The sequence below is a fragment of the Artemia franciscana genome, chromosome 13 (genome assembly GCF_032884065.1).
Source record: "Artemia franciscana chromosome 13, ASM3288406v1, whole genome shotgun sequence".
Classification (NCBI taxonomy): Eukaryota; Metazoa; Arthropoda; class Branchiopoda; order Anostraca; family Artemiidae; genus Artemia; species Artemia franciscana.
Window position 1 is genome coordinate 33,578,189 of NC_088875.1, and position 25,994 is coordinate 33,604,182.

General features: G+C 37.5%; 1 protein-coding gene across 3 annotated transcripts in view; it reads right to left on the bottom strand.

Moving 5' to 3' along the window:
- Positions 1–25,994, bottom strand: part of LOC136034834 (cyclin-G-associated kinase-like) — a 104,293-nt gene that overhangs the window by 62,101 nt on the left and 16,198 nt on the right. For all 3 annotated transcript variants that reach the window (XM_065716287.1, XM_065716289.1, XM_065716288.1), the window contains exons 3-5: positions 25,504–25,666; positions 18,457–18,596; positions 11,894–12,019 (exon numbers count right to left, since the gene is read on the bottom strand). In XM_065716287.1, coding sequence (XP_065572359.1) covers positions 11,894–12,019; positions 18,457–18,596; positions 25,504–25,666 — 429 coding nt within the window. The remainder of the gene's footprint in view (positions 1–11,893; positions 12,020–18,456; positions 18,597–25,503; positions 25,667–25,994) is intronic.

Here is a 25,994-nt window from a genome sequence, read left to right on the forward strand (position 1 = left end):
TATGGGACGACAGATAGTGTGTTTATTTTAAAGGCATTAATAGATAAATATGGAAAGGGTAAAACTTGTCTTTATGTGGGATTTCTGGATCTCCATAAGGCTTTTGATAGTGTCGACAGAGAGTTATTGAAGGATGCCATGCTAAATATTGGCCTTCCCCATTCATTTGTTAGATTGATAGTGAGCATGTATACTTGTGTGAGTGGAATCATTCAAGTTGGTAATAGGTTTTCGAAGCTTTTTGATATTAAGCGGGGAGTAAAACAGGGCAGCACCCTTTCACCTAAGTTGTTTAATATTTTTATTAATGATGTTGTTAATTTTCTAGAGAATAGATGGGCTCCGAAAGTTAGCCTAGGGACTCAAAAACTATCTCTCTTATTATTTGCAGATGATATTGCTTTGGTGGCTAATAAACCGCAAGATCTACAGACTCTTTTGAATCTCATAGAAGAATATTTGCATATAAAAAAGTTAAGGCTGAATACTGAAAAGAGCGAAGTTGTTATTTTTAAAAAAAGGAAGGTTGGGGACGATGAAAAATATACGTTTAAATTTAATAATAAGGAACTATTTATAAGTAAAAGAATAAAATATTTAGGCTTTATCTTATCGGAAAATGGAAGCCTAAGGAGTCATGTTGATGAAATAATTAAGAGAGGTAGGGTGGCCATGTCAGCTATATTTAGAAACCCGACTATAATGGGGATCAAAAACCTAAAAATGCATAAAAGAATATTTAACACAAAAATTTTACCCGTAATAGAATATGGAGCAGAGATATGGGGTGGAGAAACGGTGCAGCAACTGGAGTCCCTTCAGCTCCAGTATTATAAAAGAGTGTTTGGTTTACATCAGACAACTCATTCACAGATTCTGAAAGGTGATATGGGCCTGTTTTCTTTAAAGCTACGTAGGTATATTTTAATGCTTAGATTCTGGTTGAAGTTAACTAAGAGTAATGAAGATAGACTAGTAAGAGTGGCATATGAAGAGATGTTGAAATGTGTTTAAAAACCTCGTGGCCATCCCAAATTAAATCATTACTAGAAAAAGTAGGAATGCCTTATTTATGGAATAATGGTCTTTGCTCTCGCGATGTACCAGCAAATTTAGAAAGCCAGGTACGATTTATATTAGAGAGTCAGGAAATTCAGCATTGGCAAGGGCTGGTTCTTGATTCTACAACCCTACAACATTATAATCAGGCAAAACCTAGTTTTGGGGAGGAAGTTTATTTTAAACTTAATTTACCGGCTATGATTCTACGTCGTTGGATTCAGCTTAGGGCAAATTGTCTTCCAATCCAGAACAGGCAAAAAACGTTCGACAAAAATAAAATGATAGTTGGTCCTGATAGGCGGTATCTTTGTCCTCTTTGTAAAGATGATGATGAAGACTTGGATCATTTTCTCCGGGAATGCCCGGTGCTCTTGGATTTACGGGAAATTTATTTGCATGGGATTAATTTGATGCTTCCGGGTATTCTACAAAATAGTAACCCAACCACAATATTTCGAGTGGGAGTATATATAGAAAAATCTTTAATAAGAAGAAAAAGTTTTATATGATTAATTTCTTTTGTAGTTAGATTAGGTACTTTTTGCGTTGAATTCTGTTTTTTTTTGTGCGTGTTCGTACTGTTGTTAATTTCCTTGCTTGTCTGTTATTTATTTATATTTTGTGTGTATATGGCCCACGGGTTTTTGAAATACACTTATCTATCTATCTATCTATATAGCAATCGCAAATTCTGTCGGTCTGTCGATCCCGATTTTGCTACTTTAGGCACTTCCAGGTAAGCTAGGACGATAAAATTTGGCAGGCATATCAGGGACCGGACCAGATTAAATTAGAAATAGTCGTTACCCGATTTGACCATCTGGGGAGAGTGGGGGGCCCATTAATTCGAAAAAAATAGAAAAATTGAAGTATTTTTAACTTACGAACGGTTAATCAGATCTTAATGAAATTTGATGTTTGGAAGGATATCGTGTCTCAGACCTGTTATTTTAAATCCCGATCGGATCTGGTAATATTGGGGGGAGTTGGGAGGGGGAAACCTAAAATCTTGGAAAACACTTAGAGTGGAGGGATCGGGATGAAACTTGGTGGGAAAAATAAGCACAAGTCCTAGATACATGATTGACATAACCGGAACGGATCCGATCTCTTTGGGGTAGTTTGGGGGGGGGGTAATTCTGAAAAATTAAAAAATTTAGGTATTTTTAACTTACGAAGGGGTGATCAGATCTCAAGGAAAATTGATATTTAGAAGGATATCGTGTCTCGGAGCTCTTATTTTAAATCAAGACATGATCTGGTGACATTGGGGGGGGGAGTTAGGAGGGGGAAACCTAAAATCTTGGAAAACACTTAGAGTGGAGGGATCGGGATGAAACTTGGTGGGGAAAATAAGCACAAGTCCTAGATAAATGATTGACATAACCGGAACGGATCCGCTCTCTTTGGGGTAGTTAGGAGGGGGGGGGGGGTTAATTCTAAAAAAATTGAAAAAATGCGGTATTTCTAAATTACGAACGGGTGATCGGATCTCAATGAAATTTGATATTTAGAAGGATATCGTGTCTCAGAGTTCTTATTTAAAATCCCGACCGGATCTGGTTACATTTGGGGGGGAAAACCTAAAACTTGGAAAACACTTAGAGTGGAGGGATCGGGATGAAACTTGGTGGGAAAAATAACCAAAAGTCCCAGATACATGATTGACATAACCGGAACGGATCCGCTCTCTTTGGGGTAGTTGGGGGGGGGGGGGGTAATTCTGAAAAATCAGAAAAAAATGAGGTATTTTTAACTTACGAACGGTTGATCGGATCTCAATGGAATTTCATATTTAGAAGGATATCGTGTCTCAAAGCTCTTATTTTAAGTCCCGACCGGATCTGGTGACATTGGGGGGGGGATTTGGGGGGGAACCTAAAATGATGGAAAACGCTTAGATTGGAGGGATAGGGATGAAACTTGGTGGAAAAAATAAGCAGAAGTCTTAGATACGTGATTTATATAATTGGAACGGATCCGCTCTATTGGGGGGGGGGGGGGTTAATTCTGAAAAATTAGAAAAAATGACGTATTTTTAACTTACGAAGGAGTGATCGGATCTTCATGAAACTTCATATTTAGAAGGACCCCGTAGCTCAGATCTCTTATTTTAAATCTCAACCGGATCCAGCGTAATTGGAAGGGGGGCAGTTGGGGGGTACCGGAAATCTTTAAAAATACTTAAAGGGGTGAGATCACGATGAAACTGGATGAGAAGAATAAACACATTTCTAAGATACGTGACTGACATAACCGGACTGGATCTTCTCTCTTTGGTGGAGCTGGGGGGGGGGGTAATTTTGAAAACTGAGGTATATCTAACTTACGAAAGAGTGACCAGATCTTAATGATATTTGATATTTAGAAGGATCTTGTGCTTTAAAGCTCTAATTTTAAATTCCGGCCAGATCCTGTGACATTGGGGGGATTGGAGGGGGGAAAGCGGAATTCTTGGAAATTGTGAAAATTGGGGTAATTTTATCTTACGAATAGGTGGTCGGATCTTAATGAGATTTGATATTTAGAACGAATTCATGTCTCAGAGCTCTTATTTCAAAATTCCGACCAGATCTTTTGACACTGGGGGGGAGTTGGAGGAGGAAATCTTGGGAAACACTTTGAGTGAAGGAATCGGGATGAAGCTTGGCGGATAGAATAAGAAAATGTCCTTGATACGTGACTGACGGAACCGTACTGGATTCGCTCTCTTTGGGGGAGTTGGGGGGAGGGGTTCAGTGATTTGGCGAGTTTGGTGCTTCTGGAGGTGCTAAGACGATGAAAATTGGTAGGCGTGTCAGCGAGCTGGACAAATTGACTTGATAAAGTCGTTTTCCCAGATTCGACCATATATATATATATATATATATATATATATATTAGCTGTTAGGGTGGCGCTTCGCGCCACCCCAACACCTAGTTGGTGGGGGCGCTTCACGCCCCCCCCCCCCAAGCCCCCCCGCGCGCGTAAGTCGTTACGCGCCATATTAGTTACGCGCCATTGTAGTTGTGTCCCTATGTCCCACCTGTGAATAGAGATAGATATAAATATATGTTTTTAACTACGTAAAACATGCGAATATACAACATTCTTCGCTGTCCCATTGTCTGTGCATATAAATAGATTGTCAGGTTTACTGACTCTTGAACATGCAACATATAATTGTCCATGGGAAAAACAATCCGTATTCAGATCTATACCTCATTATTCTAATGATGTGTCCCTGTGTCCCGGTCGTCATTTATATTCCCTGTGTCCCAGTCGTCATTTGTGTCCCGGTGTCCCAGTTTGTAATTTCTCTTTGAGAGTCCCGGTCGTCATTTATATTCCCTGTGTCCCGGTCGTCATTTGTGTCCCAGTGTCCCGGTCTGTAATTTCTATTCGAACAATCCCTGTGTCCCGGTCGTCATTTATATATCCCGCCTGTGCCCCCGGCGTCCCCGTTGTAGTTGTGTCCCTATGTCCCGGTCGTCATTTATATTCCCTGTGTCCCGGTCGTGATTTGTGTCCGGGTGTCCCAGTCTGTAATTTCTCTTTGAGGTTCCCGGTCGTCACTTATATTCCCTCTGTCTCGGTCGTCATTTGTGTCCCGGTCTGTAATTTCTCTTTGAGTGTTTTTTCTTTTTAGTTTTTTTTTTAGTTTTTTACCTTTTTTCTTTTTTCAGTTTTCTTTTTCTTCTTTATTTTTCAGCGTCACTATGAAGTACATATCGACGAACCTTTGTTTTTTTAACTTAAATCTGGTAGGCATTGATGACCTTATCCAAGTCAAAATCCCAAACCCAATCATCATCGCTATCATTTTCAGTTTTGATATGTTTTGACTCTCGCTGTCCAGGTGGATTTTCATCTAACTGCGCGGTTTTGCGTTCTTTAGCCGCAAGCCTGTTTTCTTGCTGTGCTTGTGATTCCCCGGCACGCTTTCTTTTCTTACTTTCTCTATCAGCTGCAAGCCTGTTTTCTTGCTGTTCTTGTGATTCCTCGGAACGCTTTCTTTTCTTACTTTCTCTATCAGCAGCAAGTTTTTTGGCATAAACTCTTTGAGCAGCTTCCTCGGCTGTTGCCATTGTAGGTTCTTCAGTCATTTTACAATTAAACATTTTTCCGTGAACAAATGTCTTAAATACCGCTAATGACGTCACCGTCATAGCAAAAATGACGACAACTAACTTCATGACGTCAGTCGACACAGAAACATGACGTCACCTGACAGATAGACAACTTATTTTTATATATATAGACTAGCTGTTGGGGTGGCGCTTCGCGCCAACCCAACACCTAGTTGGTGGGGGCGCTTCGCGCCCCCCCAAGCCCCCCCGCGCGCGTAAGTCGTTACGCGCCATATATATATATATGTTTTTAACTACGAAAAACTTGCGAATATACAACATTCTTTGCTGTCCCATTGTCTGTGCATATAAATAGAATGTCAGGTTTAACGACTCTTGAACATGCAACATATAATGGTCCATGGGAAAACAATCCGTATTCAGATCTATACCTCATGATTCTAATGATTGCCCTTGAGCTTTGTTGATGGTGATTGCTAATCGACGATTCCCTGTGTCGCCATCGTCATTTATATATCCCCCTGAGCCCCCCGGCGTCCCTGTTGTAGTTGTGTCCCTGTGTCGCGGTCGTCATTTGTGTCCCGGTCTGTATATACATTCGTTTTTGAATTGGTCTTTTTTTAGGTTTTAGTTTTTTACCTTTTTTTAGTTTTTTTTCTTTTTTTTAGTTTTGTTTTTCTCCTTTATTTTTCATTTTTTTTCCTTTTTCATTTTATTTTCTTTTTTAGTTTTTTTAGCTTTTTATCTTTTTTAGTTTTTTTAGTTTTTTTAGCTTTTTAGCTTTTTCAGTTTTTTATTAGTTTTTAGTTTTTTTTTTCTTTTTAGTTTTCTTGTAGTTTTTACCTTTTTTTTTAGTTTTTAATTTTTTTTACTTATGTCCTGGTCGTCATTTATACTCCCTGTGTCCCGGTCGTCATTTGTGTCCCGGTGCTTTGTTGATGGTGATTGCTAATCGAACATTCCTTGTGTCCCGGTCGTCATTTATATTCCCTATGTGCCGGTGTCCCGGTCGTCATTTGTGTCCCGATGTCCCGGTCTGTAATTTCGTCAGTCGAAAACATGACGTCAGTCGACACAGAAACATGACGTCACCTGACAGATCCACAGACAGACAACTTATTTATATATATATATAGATATATATATATAAATATATATATATATATATATATATATATATATCTTTTTAGTTTTTTTGTAGTTTTTACCTTTTTTAGTTTTTTTTTCTTTTGTATTAATGCTAAAGCCAAGGTTCAAACCTGGAGCCTCTCGGACCTAGAACCTGAAACATAACGCTTTACCAACTCAGCTACTTCGGCTTGAATACATTCGTTTTGAGCAGCTTCCTCGGGTGTTGCCATTGTAGGTTCTTCAGTCATTTTACAATTAGAAATTTCTCTTTCAACGGTCTTCTTACAATTAAAAATTTGTATTTGAACGATATTCTTAAATACCTGTGTCCTGGTCGTCATTTATATTCCCTGTGTCCCGGTCGTCATTTGTGTCCCGGTATCCCAGTCTGTAATTTCTCTTTGAGTGTCCCGGTCGTTATTTATATTCCCTCTGTCCCGGTCGTCATTTGTGTCCCGGTCTGTAATTTCTCTTTGAGTGTTTTTTCTTTTTAGTATTTTTTAGTTTTTTACATTTTTTCTTTTTTCAGTTTTCTTTTTCTTCTTTATTTTTCAGCTTTACTATGAAATACATATCGCCGAACCTTTGTTTTTTTAACTAAAATCTGGTAGGCATTGATGACCTTATCCAAGTCAAAATCCCAAACCCAATCATCATCGCTATCATTTTCAGTTTTGATATGTTTTGACTCTCGCTGTCCAGGTGGATCTTCATCTAACTGCGCGGTTTTGCGTTCTTTAGCCTCAAGCCTGTTTCCTTGCTGTTCTTTTGATTCCTCGGCACGCTTTCTTTTCTGACTTTCTCTATCAGCAGCAAGTTTTTTGGCATAGACTCTTTGAGCATCTTCATCGGCTTTTGCCATTGTAAGTTCATCAGTCATTGTAAACTTAAACATTAATAGATTTCTACGTGAACATATATGTCTTAAATATCTTTAATGACGTCACCGTCATAGCAAAAATGACGACAACTAACTTCATGACGTCAGTCGACACAGAAACATGACGTCACCTGACAGACAGACACACAGACAGACAACTTATTTTTATATATATAGACTAGCTGTTGGGGTGGCGCTTCGCGCCACCCCAACACCTAGTTGGTGGGGCGCTTCGCGCCCCCCCAAGCCCCCCCGCGCGCGTAAGTCGTTACGCGCCATATTAGTTACGCGCCATTGTAGTTGTGTCCCTGTGTCCCACCTGTGAATATAGATAGATTTATATATGTGTTTCAAACTACGTAAAAATTGCGAATATACAACATTCTTGGCTTTCCCACTACTGGGAGCTTTCCGTTTCCAATTGCCAGCAATTGATCTGAAAATGTTTGACCAGAGTCATCGTTTTGCAATCGGACACGCATATTTGTAGTTAATTTTAATATTTTTACGTGTGCCCATAAATTAGAATTTTTCAGGCAAGTATTCATTTCGTCTGCAGGAGATAAACTACGTAAAAATTGCGAATATACAACATTCTTGACTTTCCCATTGTCTGTGCATATACAAAGCCGTATGTACTAATAATGACGTCATATGCAAACGCTCTTTTTACAAACAAACAAACATGCATACACACAACTCGTTTTTATATAGATAGATAGATACAATACAAATTAACTGCGTAGTACTTGCGAATATACAACATTCTTCGCTGTCCAATTGTCGCTGCATATAAATAGATTGTCAGGTTTACCGACCCTCGAACATGCAACGTACAATTGTCCATGGGAAAAACAATCAGTATTAAGATCTATACCACATTTTTCTAATGATTGACCTTGAGCTTTGTTAATGGTGATTGCAAATGCTAATCGAATTGGGAATTGCAATCTTTTAAATTGAAAAGGCAGATCCGTTGGAATCATGGGAATGCGAGGAATAAGAACAGCCTCATCCTCAAAAGGCCTTGTCAAGATTGTGGCCTCTATTAGGTTTTCCATTGTTTTTTTTTTTTACGACAAGTCGCGTGCCATTGCAAAGCTTTGGTGGGTTGATATTTCTTAAAAGTATTATTGGTACGCCTATTTTTAGTAGTAGCACGTGTGGTGGAAACCCTGAAAGATCTATGGAATTTAAAAATTCAGATGGATAATTAACCGCTTCATTTGGTTCCAAAACTGTGTCGACTGACTTGTAAAGGACTGCCTGGTCTCGAATCTTGGTCAAAACAATATTGTTGATTTCGTAGACGTCTATATTTTTGGGTGCGAGAATCGCTCTTTCACTTAGCCATTTATTATTTTTATAATTTTTTAGAATATTCGGAAACACTTTTTCAATCAATTCATTTTTGGACGTCACTAAATTACAGAAATCAGCAGGTAGTTGTATACGTCCTGAAATTGAGTCTACTGGGAGCTTTCCGTTTCCAATTGCCAGCAATTGATCTGAAAATGTTTGACCAGAGTCATCGTTTTGCAATCGGACACGCAAATTTGTAGTTAATTTTAATATTTTTACGTGTGCCCATAAATTAGAATTTTTCAGGCAAGCATTCATTTCGTCTCCAGGGGTTGATCTAGGTATTATAGGTAATGTTTGCCTGAAATCTCCCGCAAGCAATATTAATGTGCTGCCAAAGGGTTTCGACTTCCCTCTCAAATCTTTCAAGCATTGATCCAGAGCTTCGAGCGATTTTTTGTGTGCCATTGTGCACTCATCCCAAATAATAAGTTTGCATTGCTGCAATACTTTACCCATCCCAGATGATTTGGAAATATTGCACGTGGAAGTTTCTGTAGAATGCAAATTCAGAGGCAATTTCAAAGCGGAATGAGCAGTTCTTCCACCAGGCAGCAATGTCGCGGCTATTCCGGACGACGCAATTGCCAACGCTATATCATTTTTTGATCGAATTGATGCCAGAATCAGTTTTATCACAAACGTTTTACCAGTACCTCCTGGCGCATCCAAAAAGAAAATTTATCCAACGTTGTTATCGACACAATGCATTATCGTATCACAAATGTCTTTTTGTTCCGACGTTAACTTGGAAATGTTATTTTGTACATACGACAATAGATCACTCGTACTGTAACTTTGTTCACGATCCAATTCTACACATGTCGAAACAGCAGCGATACGGTTAGGTGAAGGCATTCCCAAATCCTGAAGAGGTTTGTTTGCCATACGTACGCACAAATCTTCTATAATAACTAAAGTGTAGTTATAAATTTCTGATGTAAAATCAAAAGTCATATCTGACGTCTCTAACTGTTTTCGATGGAGTATATCTTCGGACATTTTTGACTTATATTTTTCCCATAACTCTGTAGGAGCTGATGGAGAGCAAGTTGTTAAAATGATGCCAAACAATGCACGAATTTGACTTGGGGTTGACGTTTCGCACGCGTCATTGATGCAGTTATCCCAGTGTTGGTCATTCTCCAATAAATTCAGAGCTTGGCATGCACTACGGTAAGTGTCATGTATAGTACCGTTTACAGTTCTCAAATACTCAAAGGATGTCGGACCGGGTACATTCACCAAAAGCAGGCGTAGAAAGAAGCATTCATGTTGATTGGGGTGAACGGTGTAGAGAAGAAGCATTCATGTTGATTGGGGTGAACGGTGTAGAGTCTTCCTATCGTGGTATCTTTGAAGATGGTAGGTTGGCCGTCGACTGACTGGCTTCACTATGAAATACATATCGCCGAACCTTTGTTTTTTTAACTAAAATCTGGTAGGCATTGATGACCTTATCCAAGTCAAAATCCCAAACCCAATCATCATCGCTATCATTTTCAGTTTTGATATGTTTTGACTCTCGCTGTCCAGGTGGATCTTCATCTAACTGCGCGGTTTTGCGTTCTTTAGCCTCAAGCCTGTTTCCTTGCTGTTCTTTTGATTCCTCGGCACGCTTTCTTTTCTGACTTTCTCTATCAGCAGCAAGTTTTTTGGCATAGACTCTTTGAGCATCTTCATCGGCTTTTGACATTGTAAGTTCATCAGTCATTTTAAACTTAAACATTAATAGATTTCTACGTGAACATATATGTCTTAAATATCTTTAATGACGTCACCGTCATAGCAAAAATGACGACAATAAAATGATGCCAAACAATGCACGAATTTGACTTGGGGTTGGCGTTTCGCACGCGTCATTGATGCAGTTATCCCAGTGTTGGTCATTCTCCAATAAATTCAGAGCTTGGCATGCACTACGGTAAGTGTCATGTATAGTACCGTTTACAGTTCTCAAATACTCAAAGGATGTCGGACCGGGTACATTCACCAAAAGCAGGCGTAGAAAGAAGCATTCATGTTGATTGGGGTGAACGGTGTAGAGAAGAAGCATTCATGTTGATTGGGGTGAACGGTGTAGAGTCTTCCTATCGTGGTATCTTTGAAGATGGTAGGTTGGCCGTCGACTGACTGGCTTCACTATGAAATACATATCGCCGAACCTTTGTTTTTTTAACTAAAATCTGGTAGGCATTGATGACCTTATCCAAGTCAAAATCCCAAACCCAATCATCATCGCTATCATTTTCAGTTTTGATATGTTTTGACTCTCGCTGTCCAGGTGGATCTTAATCTAACTGCGCGGTTTTGTGTTCTTTAGCCTCAAGCCTGTTTCCTTGCTGTTCTTTTGATTTCTCGGCACGCTTTCTTTTCTGACTTTCTCTATCAGCAGCAAGTTTTTTGGCATAGACTCTTTGAGCATCTTCATCGGCTTTTGACATTGTAAGTTCATCAGTCATTTTAAACTTAAACATTAATAGATTTCTACGTGAACATATATGTCTTAAATATCTTTAATGACGTCACCGTCATAGAAAAAATGACGACAACTAACTTCATGACGTCAGTCGACACAGAAACATGACGTCACCTGACAGACAGACACACAGACAGACAACTTATTTTTATATATATAGATGTGTCGGTGTCCCGGTCGTCATTTGTGTCCGGATGTCCCGGTCTGTAATTTCGTCAGTCGAAAACATGACGTCAGTCGACACACAAACATGACGTCACCCGACAGACAAACATGACAATCGCAGACAAACGGCAATTTATGGTTTTGAATTTTTCACCATATTGGACTTGTCAAAAATACATTCAAGTTCCAAAATAAGATTTCCACTACAAACAGATCGAAAAATCAAAACTGTGTAATACACAAGGCCGTATCCAGGAGGGGGGATTTACCCGTTTTGAACTCCACCCTCCGAAATCTCTTTCCAAATTGTACAAAAGTAACAAAAATGCATATAAACAAATTTCTGCAAACAGTAACCTTGATAATACTAGAAGTACACCTAAACAAATAAATGGAGAAACTCTAGAAGACTTACTTGGAAGTGCAAGAGGTGTTTGAATAAAAAGTTTCAGGATTCTTAGGGATTTATTTTTTAAAATAGGAATTGGCTTAATATAGCTTTTAAATATAGATAAATATACTAGAGAAGAATAGTTAATATTAGAATGAATCAGAGCAAAATGAATGCTTAGTAATGAAGAGTATTGTCAGTAATGGTTCAACCTTCACATTCAACCAACACACTTTGAAATCATTAAAGGTATTTTTTGAATGTGTGTTTTGAAAGATAAGCTTTAGTCAATTACAAGTCCAAGGAACTTGATTCTATCCATTTGCAGTCCCACCAAAGTCAACTAACTAACCTCATCTTCCAGAAGTGCTCTTTTTTGTGAGTTCCATGTCACGTCAGGTGTGTATGTTTCTGTCATAGCACTGCCAAAATCACACAATTTTACAAAACCATCAGCAGTTAGTAGCAAGTTTTCAACCTAGAACATAAATTCATAAGAAATATAAATTCCCAAAAGATGCGCGTTGTAGATACTTCTATTTATCTAAACTTCACAGAGTACAAGAAAACAAAAAGTTTATGTGAGGAGCTCATACCCACTGGAATTCAGGAATGATATCAGAAACTTGTCCCCTCCCTCCTCCAAAGCAAGTTAAGAGGCTTGCATTTAAATGTAACATAATTCAGGACGTTCGAGACTACGGTTTTAAAAAGATTTAATAGATTCATACCTTACAGATTTCCTGATCAAAGATACTATTTAAATACATCAGCACTAAGGGGGAGGGGGAGTACCATATTAAGATCTATCCAAAGCGTTTTAAAAGAAGAACTTAATATTTGGGAGTAGAAGCTAGTCTTGGGCGGATTCACCCATGTTTCCCCTTCCATGGAAATCCTTCAGTCCCCTTCCAAAAATATTTGCATAAGTATAACTGAATAAAGCAGGATTGAACATCAAAATCAGGAGCTTGCTCCCATTTTCAAGGACTGGGTTTGAAGTAGGTTTCAAGCGGGGTCGACAGAAATCGCTTTCAGATTCTCCGTTTTCAACCCTGCGAAATTAAAGCGTTTTCATCTAAGGGCTCGAAGCATGTTCGACATGGGTACTGAAAATTAGAAAGCCCCAGAATAGAATGGTTGGGAACGGGTTCTGAAAAACCTGAACGCTTCTACCCAAAATGATAGTCAGCACAACCCGTATCCAACTCCCTGTTGGATGTGGGCTCTTGTCTCATAGCTTCTGACTTACCTTACGAAAAATATCATCTCTAGATCAGCTGGATCCTTTACAAATTGATTGATGCAAATTTTTGGTAGTTTATATATGACTCAAACATGTCCATATACAGATGAACTACTAGATCAAAAAAGAACGAAACAAATTTGAACCGTTAGCTGTGAGGGGCCAACCAGTCAAGAGTCCAAAGAAAAGGGTGTAATGTCAAAATAGACTGGTCTATATCTATTAGGTTCCGCTACAACGGAGAACAAGTACGTTGTGCGCACAAATGTTAAATTAGACTTCTGTATGCAAAAGCCTAATTTAGACCAAAACACCAAAATTTCACTCTAAATAACGCCCAAATTTCATTTGTGTTAGGCACTTAAAAAAAAGTAATTATTAGAATTTTGCAAGAAGCTTTCGATACATCTTAGCAGTGTTCTTGATAGTAAAATCGTTTTGGAGAGCTTTAGTTAGACTCAAGATCATCAAAAATACAAGATACTTTTAGTTTTTTCTTTTTTTGTACAATCCTAATAAGGGGGTTAATGCCAGATTTGCCTCTCATTCAATCGGACTTGTCTTGGCTTTTTCTACAATTAACCATGGCTTGATGCCCACAACTATTCGATTTTAATTCAACGTAAGGAAAAATTACTCCAATTAAAAAAGAAACGTTTTCAATCAATGCATATTTAAAATATTAGATTTAATTTCGTGCACTATTAAGCAGAGATGAATGACAAGTAAAGGAAAATCCTGAGGTAGATAGTGATTTTAAATAAACAGTAAGACATATTTAGCAAGGCCAGAGACTGCACATTTGCTAATAAACATGATACAAAAGCACCTATTGGATGTCTTCTTTTTTCTTAGAAGAATTAGATATAAAAATTATCAACCAGATTAACTGTACTATATACAAAATGCCTTCTTCATCCATGAACAGCAAAATGATGCAAATGATGTTACGTAAGAGAGAGGGAACGAAAGAGAGAGCAGTTTTCTTAATTTGTTCTTGTGTTGCTCCCTGAAGGTTTTGGACAAGTTTATTGCAGTCAATAAACTATATATTGCACTAATATGTACTAATAAATCATATACTGCACTAATATATTGTAGTCAATGGGTCATACGCTGCGGAACTTGTAATTGTGAAACGGGAAACAGGAAACATAAACGGGTCACAAGACAGTTTATTTTGTCAGTTCAGTTCGACTTTGTTAAGAGAAGAGTGATTTGAAAAATGAAAAGAAAACGTGATATAACATAGTTTTCGCTCCTAAGCAAAGAAGGTTAGTTATTTCTAATAATGACGTTGGAGGGTCGTCTGCGGATTATTTATCTGCCCCTGCGGGCTTAAATAATATGGAAGTGGTTGATGATGCTTAGGTTAAACTCTAGGACGCTAGACGTGATTCACGTTCCAGTCCACTCGGAACACTTCAAAGCACAGTATTACCCAATCTGATTTGGTTCCAAACGACATCAGACGGTCGTCGTCCCTCGACACAGCGTCCAAACTTCGTCTGCTAAAGAATCCTTGGACTCCAGATATTGCATATACTTTTTAAATATCTGGGAAAAGGAAGTTTCAGTTGGGTCGACTAATTACTTTCAGCTGGTTGTCCTATTCGTCATCTGAGGACGGTGCTTTTGTCGATTCTGTCTTCTTTTTTCGTTCAAAACAACTCGCAAAGGCAGCCACCATCACTTAGGTAGCCTTGTCAGCAAACCCTTCAGAAACTTGAAGGGTGCAATTGAATGCTACACAAGTCACCAATAAACACAGTTTCACAAATATACTTTAACCGCAGACAACTTCATTTCTGTTGCGGAGAAAAGGCAGGGTAACATCATCAACCAGAAAGACACAGCAAGGGCAGTGAAGGTTCGGGAAAATCGTCAGAAACTGAGACTGATTGTAGAAACTGCAATATTTTGTGGAAGGCAACAGCTTCACCTTCGCTGTATGAACTGATCATCTCAAAACGATGACAATTTCTGAGCTCTTTTGCGATTAATAGAGGATACGGCGATGAAAGTCTGGTGAAACATCTTCTTCCGCTGCAGCAAATGCCACGTATGTTTCACCTACTACTACTACTACTAATAACTCACTGCAGCACCAAGCCGCCTGAGGCCAACACAGCTACGCACGCTCCTCCTCCAACCTAATCTATTTAAAGCCTCCCTCTTTACACCCTCCCAGGAAGTTCCCATTTCCTTTAAATCCTTATTTATGACATCCTCCCAACCCAGACAAGGACGACCTGCTTTCCGTGTAGCCCCAGACGGTTGGCCAAAAAGGACAATCTTCGGTAATCTGTCAACCTTCATCCGTAGAACGTGGCCTAGCCATCTCAACCTTTCTTTCATTATAGCCCCAGAAAGCGGGATTGAACCACACTTTTCGTACAACCTACTGTTTGAAATACGGTCAGTCAGCCGGGTACCCAGAACAATCCGTAGGCAATTTCTCTGGAAAACATCTAGTAAATTTTCATCTGCTTTTCGGAGTGTTCATGCTTCAGAGCCATATTTGACCACTGTCATCACTGTAGCTTCCAATATTCTAATCTTGGTTTGTAGGCTTATCTTTCTATTCTTCCAAACTTTTTTTAACTGTGAAAAAACACCCTGAGCTTTAGCTATTCTACTTTTAACATCTTCACTGCTCCCACCATCTTTACTAATAATACTACCAAGGTAACTGAAGCTCCCAACCTGATCAATCTTTTCGTTACCTAAGGTCACCTGTTCATCTTCACTTATTCCTAGCCTTAGTGACTTAGTCTTCTTAACATTAATTTTCAAGCCTATTTTAGCACCCTGAACTCGTAAAACCTCTAAAAATTCATTCATTTTGCTCACACTTTCATCTAATATGCTTAAATCATCAGCATAATCTAAGTCCAGGAGCGTTCTTCCTCCCCATTTGATTCCATGGTCTCCAAATGCCTTTCCTGTGCTCCTTAAGACGAAGTCCATCAAAATGATCCATATAAAGGGGGATAGAACACAACCCTGCTTAACTCCTGATTTAATACAAAACCAGTTGCTAACCTCATTTCCTACCTTAACCGCAGCAGTATTATTCTCGTACATAGCGCAAATCACTTTAATGTATTTTTCTGGTATACCATATAACGATAAGACCTTTGTTAACGCTGTTCTATCAACAGAATCGAAAGCTTGCTCATAATCGATAAAACTAAGGACCAAAGGTGTTTGACAACGAAGGGACTTCTCAATTATTAACCTAAGAGTGAAAACATGGTCGACACATCCTCTACCTTTTCTAAAACCGCATTGTTCTTCCCTTAAAACTTTGTCTACAGCATGTCTCAGTCTAAAAAGTATCATATTACTCAGTATTTTGCTACCTACAGAGACCAGACTAATGCCTCGATAATTACGACATTCACTCTTGTCACCTTTCTTATACAGTGGTTTAATTAAGGTTTTCCTAAAATCATTGGGTACTTCCCCTTTTTCAAAAATCATGTTCATAATCTTCAGTAGCTTATTCCTAACCTCAGAGCCACCATATTTAAGGAACTCATTAATCATACTATCAGCAGCTGGGGCCTTATTATTTTTTAATCCTTCTAGTACTGTCGCTAATTCTTCCTCACTAAACAAATCTTCCTTCACATCCAAGGTATCACAAACTTTTTCATTTTCATCTATATCTTTTCCTGCAACTGTATCTCGGTTTAGCACATTCTCAAAATGTTCCACCCATCTTTCTTTAACTTTTTCCTTATCACTAATTGTGGCCCCATTTCTATCTTTAACTGGGACTAGTCCGGATCGGCTACTCCCTTTCATTTTATTAACATGCCAGTATAATATTTTACTATTATGCCGTCTAGCCGCATCTTCCAGATCCTCAGCAATTTTATCCATCGCCTCCATTTCACATCTCCTTAGTTCATATTTTAATGCTTTCTCCACTTTCTTTACATTCATTTTGTTTTCATACGACCTATCGCTCAGATAATTCTTATACAAACCCCTTCTACTCTCTATTAAACCTAAAGCTTTTTCACTAATATTCCTAGTTGCTGTCTTAGCACTCTTCCCTAGGACACCATCAGCAACTTCACAAATTGTTTTTCTGAAATTATTCCATCCATCTTCCACATTGTCAAATTTTAAACCCTCAAGTTTAGTACTCAACTGTTCCTGGAATTTTTTTCTCAAATTTTCATCCTGAAGTCTACCAACATCATAACTTTCCGGGAGGGAGTTACTCTTCCGAAATTTCAGCTTCAAATTAACCTTAGACACTACTAGATGGTGATCTTTACTTTTAACATCAATAACGGCACTCCTATACACCCTAGTATCTTGTATTGATCCTGCTAGTCTTCTGTTTACAATAACATAATCAATAAGGTTTGCTGTCTTACCATCACGTGAATACCATGTCAACTTATGGGCCATTTTGTGACCAAACACCGTATTGGTTATAACTAGGTTGTTATACCTACAAAATTGCAAAAGCCTATAGCCATTACTGTTTTCTTTTCCTACACCAAAATTACCTAGGCTAGGATACCATCTATCCCTATTTCTACCAACCTGGGCATTAAAATCTCCTAGCAAAAACACCATATTTCTACCTGGTACCCTGTCTATTTGCTCCTGTAACTGTAAGTAAAATTCATCTGAGTCACTAGTATCTCCATCAGTTGGTTCAATGGGGGCATATACTACTATAACTGATATAACTGATATACTATAACTGAACTACAACTGATATACTATAACTGAACTACTATAACTGATATACTACTATAACTGATATAGGGTATAACTGATACCCTAAACTTTTTAGTCATAAACATTACATAAGTTAATAATCATTAACCTAACATTAAGAACTAAGGACTCTTGCCGGATTCACGAAAACAGAACCAAAGAATAGCAAAATGATACAAATGATGTTACGGAGGAGAGAGGGGTAGAGAGCACGAGAGAGAGAGCAGTTTTCTTAATTTTTTCGTGTGTTGTTCCCTGAAGGCTTTGGACAAGTTTAAAAGTATTAACGCATCTGTTGATCGATTTTTTCCTAAAACGCCACATTACCTCCAAAGTCGTAAAAAAAAAATACTTTTTGAGACTCCGTAATAATTCTTTTTCACCAAAATTCCAGGCTCCAAACTTAGTCTAAGAAGTAAGTAGCAAACCGGATTTGTGTGTTGATTTCAGCCAGCAAGCTGAACCCAAGAATCCTTTTCGCTACTGTACAAACCCATGAAAAGTCCCCTTACAACAGAGAATTATAAAAAAGAATCATTTTCATTTCTAGTGCTTTTAGAATAATAATAGCAAGTAAGTTTGACATAATTTTTTTTTAAATAATTATCGTATTATTTTTTATTAGTTTCTTACTTTTCTGTGCATGTACCTGACAACAAACTCTGACTATTTTTTTTTTTACATTATCATCATTTTTACATCAGCAGCGTTGATTAACAAGTAAAGAGACCTACGATTTTGGCTCATTCTACTAAAATGCGATGCTAAAAGCGTTATGTCATATATCATTTTAGCAAAAAGCGCTATACAAAATTTATACGAAGTTATCTAACCCTAATATCTCAAATTAACCTAACTTTTACAACTCCTCAGTCTTCCTTAGAAATCTCTCCTTTTTTACACACGCATAACTACATTACCTTTAAATCATAATGCACAACAGGAGGCGATAAAGAATGCATAGCCTTAACAGCTTTGCAAGTCTGAAAGAAGACTGAGCTCACTTCATCTGGATTAAGTGCACAGTTTCGCTGCCTTAGTCTTTCCATTAAACCTCCTCCTAAAATAGGTAAACGCTATTAATAACTTTCGGAAGACATCATTAGTGATAGGGCTAGAGATCTTTCCAAGGACAGAGCATATTATAGGCCTTCATTGGACCAAAAGATTCATAGACAGCAGAGTCATTCTTTGAGGAGAATGAGACCTCTCTTCAGCTCTAATACTATTTAGACTCGTGGTGATTACAATTCTTTGTAATTTCTTCAGACTCTTAGACGCAACCCCACTTCCTTTGATTAATACACAAATAATTATGATCCAAAAGGTTTGATAAACACTAAAAAAAGATGAAAAAATAATAATAAAATTAGGTCCAGATAATTTCAATTAATGGAAGCACTTCAATACATAATATCTCAACCTATACTAAATAACACTCCTTTGGGGAAAATTCCTTACCTTTAACAAAGCCAGTTCATTGGCAAAGCACAAGGAACACATCTGCTCATTACAAATACTTGAAAGAGATAAACCCAAGAAATAAAAATGACTCCATACCAATTGGAACAAAAAAAAAAACTGAATAATTTTTTTTAAATATGCTATCAGTCAACAGTACAAAAAAAGGGTTCAAACAGTTGCTTTAATGTTGTTGACGTATTGCTCGTCTTCTTTATACCTCGTTACATATTTTATAGCAATTTTTTATTTTACTTTAACAAGCGTGGATTTTTCTTTTTTGCATTAGCCCCAACCTGAGCTAAAAGGATACATCACCTTTTCTTCCGAAAATACGGTAAAAAAAAATTCATTTCCCCTGCCTAAATGAGAATCTGATATAATCTTGTTTGTTGTATACCAGGATAAAGTCATATTATTCAGGTAAGCACTCTAGTTTTTGAAGATTGACATGTATACACAAAATAAAAAACAGTCCTAAAAGGCTCATACTTTAATTCTAAAAATAAACACCGATCTCCCCATAAAGATCATTATACTCATTTTCACTCTTCTGTAACAGTATGAAAACTTGATAGACTTCTTTTGATTTTGAACATAACGAGTCCTTAAGTCCTCAAGAAAAGATCACTAAAGTTACTTTGTTAAAAAAAAGAACAAAATGAGGAGCTAAGGGCTGATAAGCTCAAATATCATCAGTCCAAGAGTTTTAACTTATTAAGCTACATTATTACAAACAATAAGTTAAAATTTTTAAGATAAAGTGTTGTCAATAACTCAAGAAAAAAATCGCGAGGCAAACAATCTAAAAATCACTAAAATAAAATAAAATTCTCCAGAATATCATGTTCCTTAGATCCTTAATAACGTTTTTTTAGGAGAAGACTCTAACATAAAACAGAATACTCTAGCGAAGCTTACCAGAATCAAGTGGAAAACGCCTTTTTCGTAACACTAAATTACGCTAGTCCAAGTGTATTGCGCAATAAGTGTAATGTTGAATTTGATTCAAATTATAAAAACACACAATAAAAACGATCCTTTTTTATAGAAAAGAATCCTTATCTTAAGTAGTGTTTTTTGGAAGAATAGACTAACAACAGAGAAAAACACTAAATACTCTAGCAAAGCTTACCAAAACTAGGCGGACTATCTCTTCTTTGTGACGTTATTCGAACTATAGGTTTATCAAACATAAAATTAACTTTTAGAGTCATTTCCCATCTTTCTATAGTAAAAAAAAACCCTCGCAGTCTGCAACTTATTGAAGGATAGATTTACGCATAAGATGTTAAATTTAAGCACACTATCTATACTTATAAATGGGTGTGAGTATAGATATCAAACAGTTCATGGTAACGAACTGTAGTAAAGAGCGACCCGGCTCAATAGTAAACAAAACTCTGAAAAATTTAATTTTGATATCAATAGCTACATCAAAAGAATCGCATTTTGATGCTGATTTTAAATATATAAGTTTCATCAAGTTTAGTCTTACCCATCAAAAGTTACGAGGCTGAAAAAATTTGCCTTAATTAAGAAAATAGGGGAAAACACACCCTAAAAGTCGTAGAATCTTAACAAAAATGACACCATCAGATTCAGCGTATCAGAGAACCATACTGTAGAAGTTTCAAGCTCCTATCTACAAAAAAGTGGAATTTTGTATTTTTTGCCAGAAGACAAATCACGGGTGCGTGTTTATTTTTTTTTCCAGGGGTCATTGTATCGACCAAGTGGTCCTAGAATGTCGCAAGAGGGCTCATTCTAACGGAAATGAAAAGTTCTAGTGCCCTTTTAAGTGGCCAAAAAAATTGGAGGGCATCTAGGCCCCCTCCGAAGCTCATTTTTTCCCAAAGTCAACGGATCAAAATTTTGAGATAGCCATTTTGTTCAGCGTAGACGAAAACCATAATAACTATGTCTTTGGGGATAACTTACTCCCCCACAATCCCTGGGGGAGGGGCTGCAAGTTACAAACTTTGACCAGTGTTTACATATAGTAATAGTTATTGGGAAGTGTACAGACGTTTTCAGGGGGATTTTATTTTGTTTGGGGGTGGGGCTGAGGGGAGGGGGCTATGTTGGAGGATCTTTCCTTGGAGGAATCTGTCATGGGGGAAGAAAAATTCAATCAAAAGGGCGCAGGATTTTCTAGCATTACTATAAGAAAACAATGAAAAATAAACATGAAAACGTTTTTTTCAAATGAAAGGAAGGAGTAGCATTGAAACTTAAAACGAACAGAGATTATTACACATATGAGGAGTTCTAAAAATACTTTAGCATAAAGAGCGAGGTATTTAGGAGGAGATATATACCTCGCTCTTTATGCTAAAGTATTTTTAGTAATTTCAACTATTTATTCTACGGCCTTTCTGATTCAGGGGTCATTCTTAAAGAATTGGGACAAAACTTACGATTTAGTGTAAAGAGCGAGGTATTAACGAGGGTAAAAACCCCCTCGTATACATAATAAAAATATAAGATTATAAAAGTTTGTTACGTAAGTTAATTCTTAAGTTACGTATATTTTTTACTAATAAAAACGTTCGTTAAAAATTAAAAGTTCTAGTTGCCTTTTTAAGTAACCGAAAAATTGGAGGGCAACTAGGCCTCCTTCTCCAACCCTTATTTCTCAAAATCGTCTGATCAAAACTAAGAGAAAGCCATTTAGCCAAAAAAAGAATTAATATACAAGTTTAATTTTAATAATTTATGTGCGGAGAGCCAAAACCAAACATGCATTAATTCAAAAACGTTCAGAAATTAAATAAAAAAAATAATTTTTTTAGCTGAAAGTAAGGAGCGACATTAAAACTTAAAACGAACAGAAATTACTCCACATATGAAATGGGTTGTCCCCTCCGCAATCCCTCACTCTTTACGCTAAAGTCATTGCCAATTGTGGCAGTCTTTGCCACAATTCTACTTTTTAAAACAATTAAAAGCTTTAGCGTAAAGAGCGAGGGATTGCAGAGGGGACAACCCATTTCATATACGGTGTGGGATGCCTGGTCACATAACTTCGTCGTTTTCCGAGTTTGTGCATTTTTTTTATTTAATTATTTATTACAAATACAAACTGTACAAATAGTAAACATCAGTAAAAAATCACGAGGTCAGTTTTTCTCTTTGCAAGAGAGTGCTCTATTCTCGCAGATTCCAAAATCTGCTCTCTTTCATTTGTTTTGGACTTCAGAGCTCCTTCGAGCAAACAGCTAGGGCCGTGTCTATGGACCTCTTGGACTCGGCAGCCTTCTTCATTCTGTCGGTCGCATCCTGAAGTAGAGTATCTGCTACTGTTCTCTTTTCTTACTCTTATGTTCTAAGTTTTTTCTTTTTGCTTTCCAGATCTTCTATTTCTTTTTTTTTGTCGTGGATCTCCTGCAACTTCTGCTTGTTGTCCTCTTCGAAAGCTTCTTCTTCTCAGATAGCTCTTCTTTTTTTCTTTTCGTCCAGATATTGCTGATACGGAGACCGTGCAGAGCGTGCAAGATTCAACAGCTCTTTTGTAATTACAAACCGTTCTGGTTTTCCTCCATATAGCCTCAACGTGTCATATACCATGAGTCTCGCATCCAGATGGCGTTCAGACATTAACACCTGGTCTTCACCAAGAATCCTATCAGAGCGCGATAACCCACACTTAACAGCTGCGCTTCTATGCGACAACGTCAGAACTGCTTTGATAAACTTGGTAATTTCCGGGAACTTGCTGTCCCCACGCTCATTCACGAATCCAAAATAATGGCTCCGAAAATGATCAATCCGAATAATGTCCTCAAGGGGTCCAGTTTCCGTTTGCAAAAGCATCCACTCAGCCAAGGAAACGTCTGAGCTTACTCCAAGCGTAATCTCGCGTGCCATAACCACTATGTCTGCAATGCTTCATGAATCATTCATGTTGATCGTGCAGCGTAACAGCGTAAAGCCTCTAGAAAATCATCTTTTTCTAGAGGACATTAGTTCAAAATATGACGAATACCCGCAATAAATGTTTTCGCATATTGACATAGAAAATGGCTTTGTCTTTCAGTGTTGCTTTTTCACGGAAAGCTTGTTCCACGTTTCTGAAACTATGGGCTTTTTTGTAAATTTTTCAGCAAGGTTCAACATTTCTGGTGAGAAATTTTCGGTCTCGGTTACGAAATCTGGAGTAAAGACCCGTCCGTAAAGCGTCACAACTAGTCTTTTGATCTCTGTGCAGAACATGAATGAGAAGCTCTTCTTTCCAGAACAGTTGGGCGAAACTCATGAACAGTTCTGCTGAGGCTAGAACAAACTCGAATTGGGGCTTCATCATTGCACTTCTGATATAAGCCACAATCTTCAGAAATTTGGGAGTGGACAGAAGATTCTTCAGTTTTTCTCTCTCGGCACGAAGTTCAGGAAGTCTCTAAGATTGCCAGTCACTGCTGCATGATCCTAGCAAGAGCATGTCCGATCGTCAGCCAGCGGCTTGGGACATGCTTTATGAAAGCATTCTCTAGCACTCTCACTTTCTTCTGGAACTTTCGATTGTCTCACAACGCTCAGGTCAGTCGTCAAAAAATAAATGCACAAGAATAACGAAGTCGAAAGTTTCTTCTCCGAACACCTGAAGACCTTTCAAGAAAGCTTTATGGTTCATACGGATGTTGCAAGTACCAACATTCAACATTCCCTTTCCCGTTTGGCATTGAACTTGTTCCAAACACTTCAGACATCCATATTCCAACATCCATACTTCAGTTCGTGGTCCGATACCATACAATTATCATTTCTTTATCAGATGTGGAATGGAAATTTTGTCAAACACTTTGAAAAAGTCAATATAAATACAATCAAACAAAATACCATTATCCGCCACCAATTGAAAATCACTAATCACCTCTAGAAGTTGCGTATTACAAGACGGAACCTATTCTGAGCTGAATACCATAAGTTATTTTCTTCAAAATATACCTGGATTTTGCTCACCAGAACTTTCTCCATTATACGTGAAAAGATAGAAGCATCTGAAATCGGTATGTAATTTTAAAAATGGGAACAATTCTTGTACAACGGCCTAATGATTGCTTTTCTCCACGGTGAAGGACATTCATCTGACAATAGGCAAAGATAAAGAGATATGTGAGTGGTTCAGCAAGCACAGATGCAAGTTCACGTAACATCGTATTTGAAAATCTATACATATTCAGCGTCTTTCCATGAACAAGATTTCGGAGTGTTTGATAAACCTGTTGGACCATAAAATCTGAATCATCAAATTCTTATGTTAAATCTAGAGGAGTAAATTGAGCACGCGTTTCTGTATTTGGGTAAAAATTGAACCAAATACCTTATTGAAAAGTTGTGATATTACATAATTATCATTTATATGTGAAAGAGTTTCAGGATCTATAAAGGAAGTGGATGATGAAGATTGTGAAACTCGATTCCTTCTTACATACTTCCTTTTTCAAAAATATTTTTGAGCAACTTTGGACTGATACAATAACATTCGCCTCAACCTCTAGACGATATAGACCAAAGGAACCTAAGGAACAAAGTTGCTCTATTTCTAGCTCTTTTATATTTTGACCAGGAATCAGAGGTTTTAATTTTTACGTGGTCACGCAGCCTATCACCTTTTTCTTTTAGCATCTGTACAACATATTGAAGAAGGATCTGTCTGTTTTTGGAAAACTGTTTGCTAGTAAATATTGGTACTTATCGTTCTTTTCCTTCTTTAAGGACCTGCTTAATAAATTCGGAGGACACATCAGTAGTAGCGTTACACTGCTGTAACTCCTCTAAGATAGAAAGAGGCAAAATATAATCAGAAAATGCAACGTAATTTCGCTCTACTATAATCATATTTGGGAGAACTATTTGGAATATCAGCAAAACACAAAAACCAATTTAGTGATATTACCAATACCGTATCATCGCTTTTTCCTAGTGGTGATAAAAACTCAACACTAGCAATATCATCACGTGATTTTGTAATTGCCCGATCTAATACTGAAGGGGTTGAATTAGCCCGCAAACGAGTAGGGTTTTGAATGTGCTGAAGCAAGTAATGCTTTTGTAACGTTTGTAGGATTTGATTTCCTACAACTTTATTTTCATCTTTTTGAAAGCTATTGTATTGAAAAACCAAATAACTTTTTGAAAGCCATTAAACTGAAATTTATTGTGGGTTTTCAACTTTTAAAAACTCTTATGCTTAAAAATCAGTCCAATTCCCTTTGTTTTCTCCTTTTGCATCGCGAGGTGGTGTGGAGTTTAACAGCTATAAAATTTTCAGCCTCTTGAAGGCTACTCTGTTGAAAAGTCAGTCTACTTCCTCTCACCCCCCCCCAAAAAAAAAAAATATTTTTCGTTATGAACAGGAACCTTGAACAGGTATTATGAGTCTTAAATACAGAAAAACAATGAAAAAAAGGGAACAGGTTTTAATTTCGTTACTTACTTTAGTTCCAGAATTGCTTTAGTTGTGCTAATAATTAGAAAAGGTAAGAAATAAAACTAGAACGAACCTTTGCACAATTCAATAAGAAGATAAAATTCTTTTCCACCAGAGACATCTATACAAGAAGCATTGATAAGTTCAACAACATTCTGATTTCCTTTGAGTAGTTTCATAAAATTCAGCTCTTGAATTATTTCTCGCTCTGCTTTTGAGTCAACAGCAATCAATCTCTAAAAAAAAATTCATTCAGCAAAGTACAGATGATATACTCCAATGGCAGTAGCAGAGAGGAGGCCAGAACACAACAAAATAGTTTAGGCCATAATTACAGTGGGAAAACTTTTAAACCAATATCTCGAGGAAGAATACCTCTCCCTTGTATGCAGGTATGGTGGAACTTGTAGATGCAGCTTTTGATTCATGCCAAAACTTAATATATTTTTCCATTTAATTTACCCGTTTCATATATTTCCCACCTGTTTGGCCGTTCTCTTTATATCCTCGCCCTATGTACTAACATCCCCCCCCAGAAAAAAACAATTGCAATATCCCAAGGGG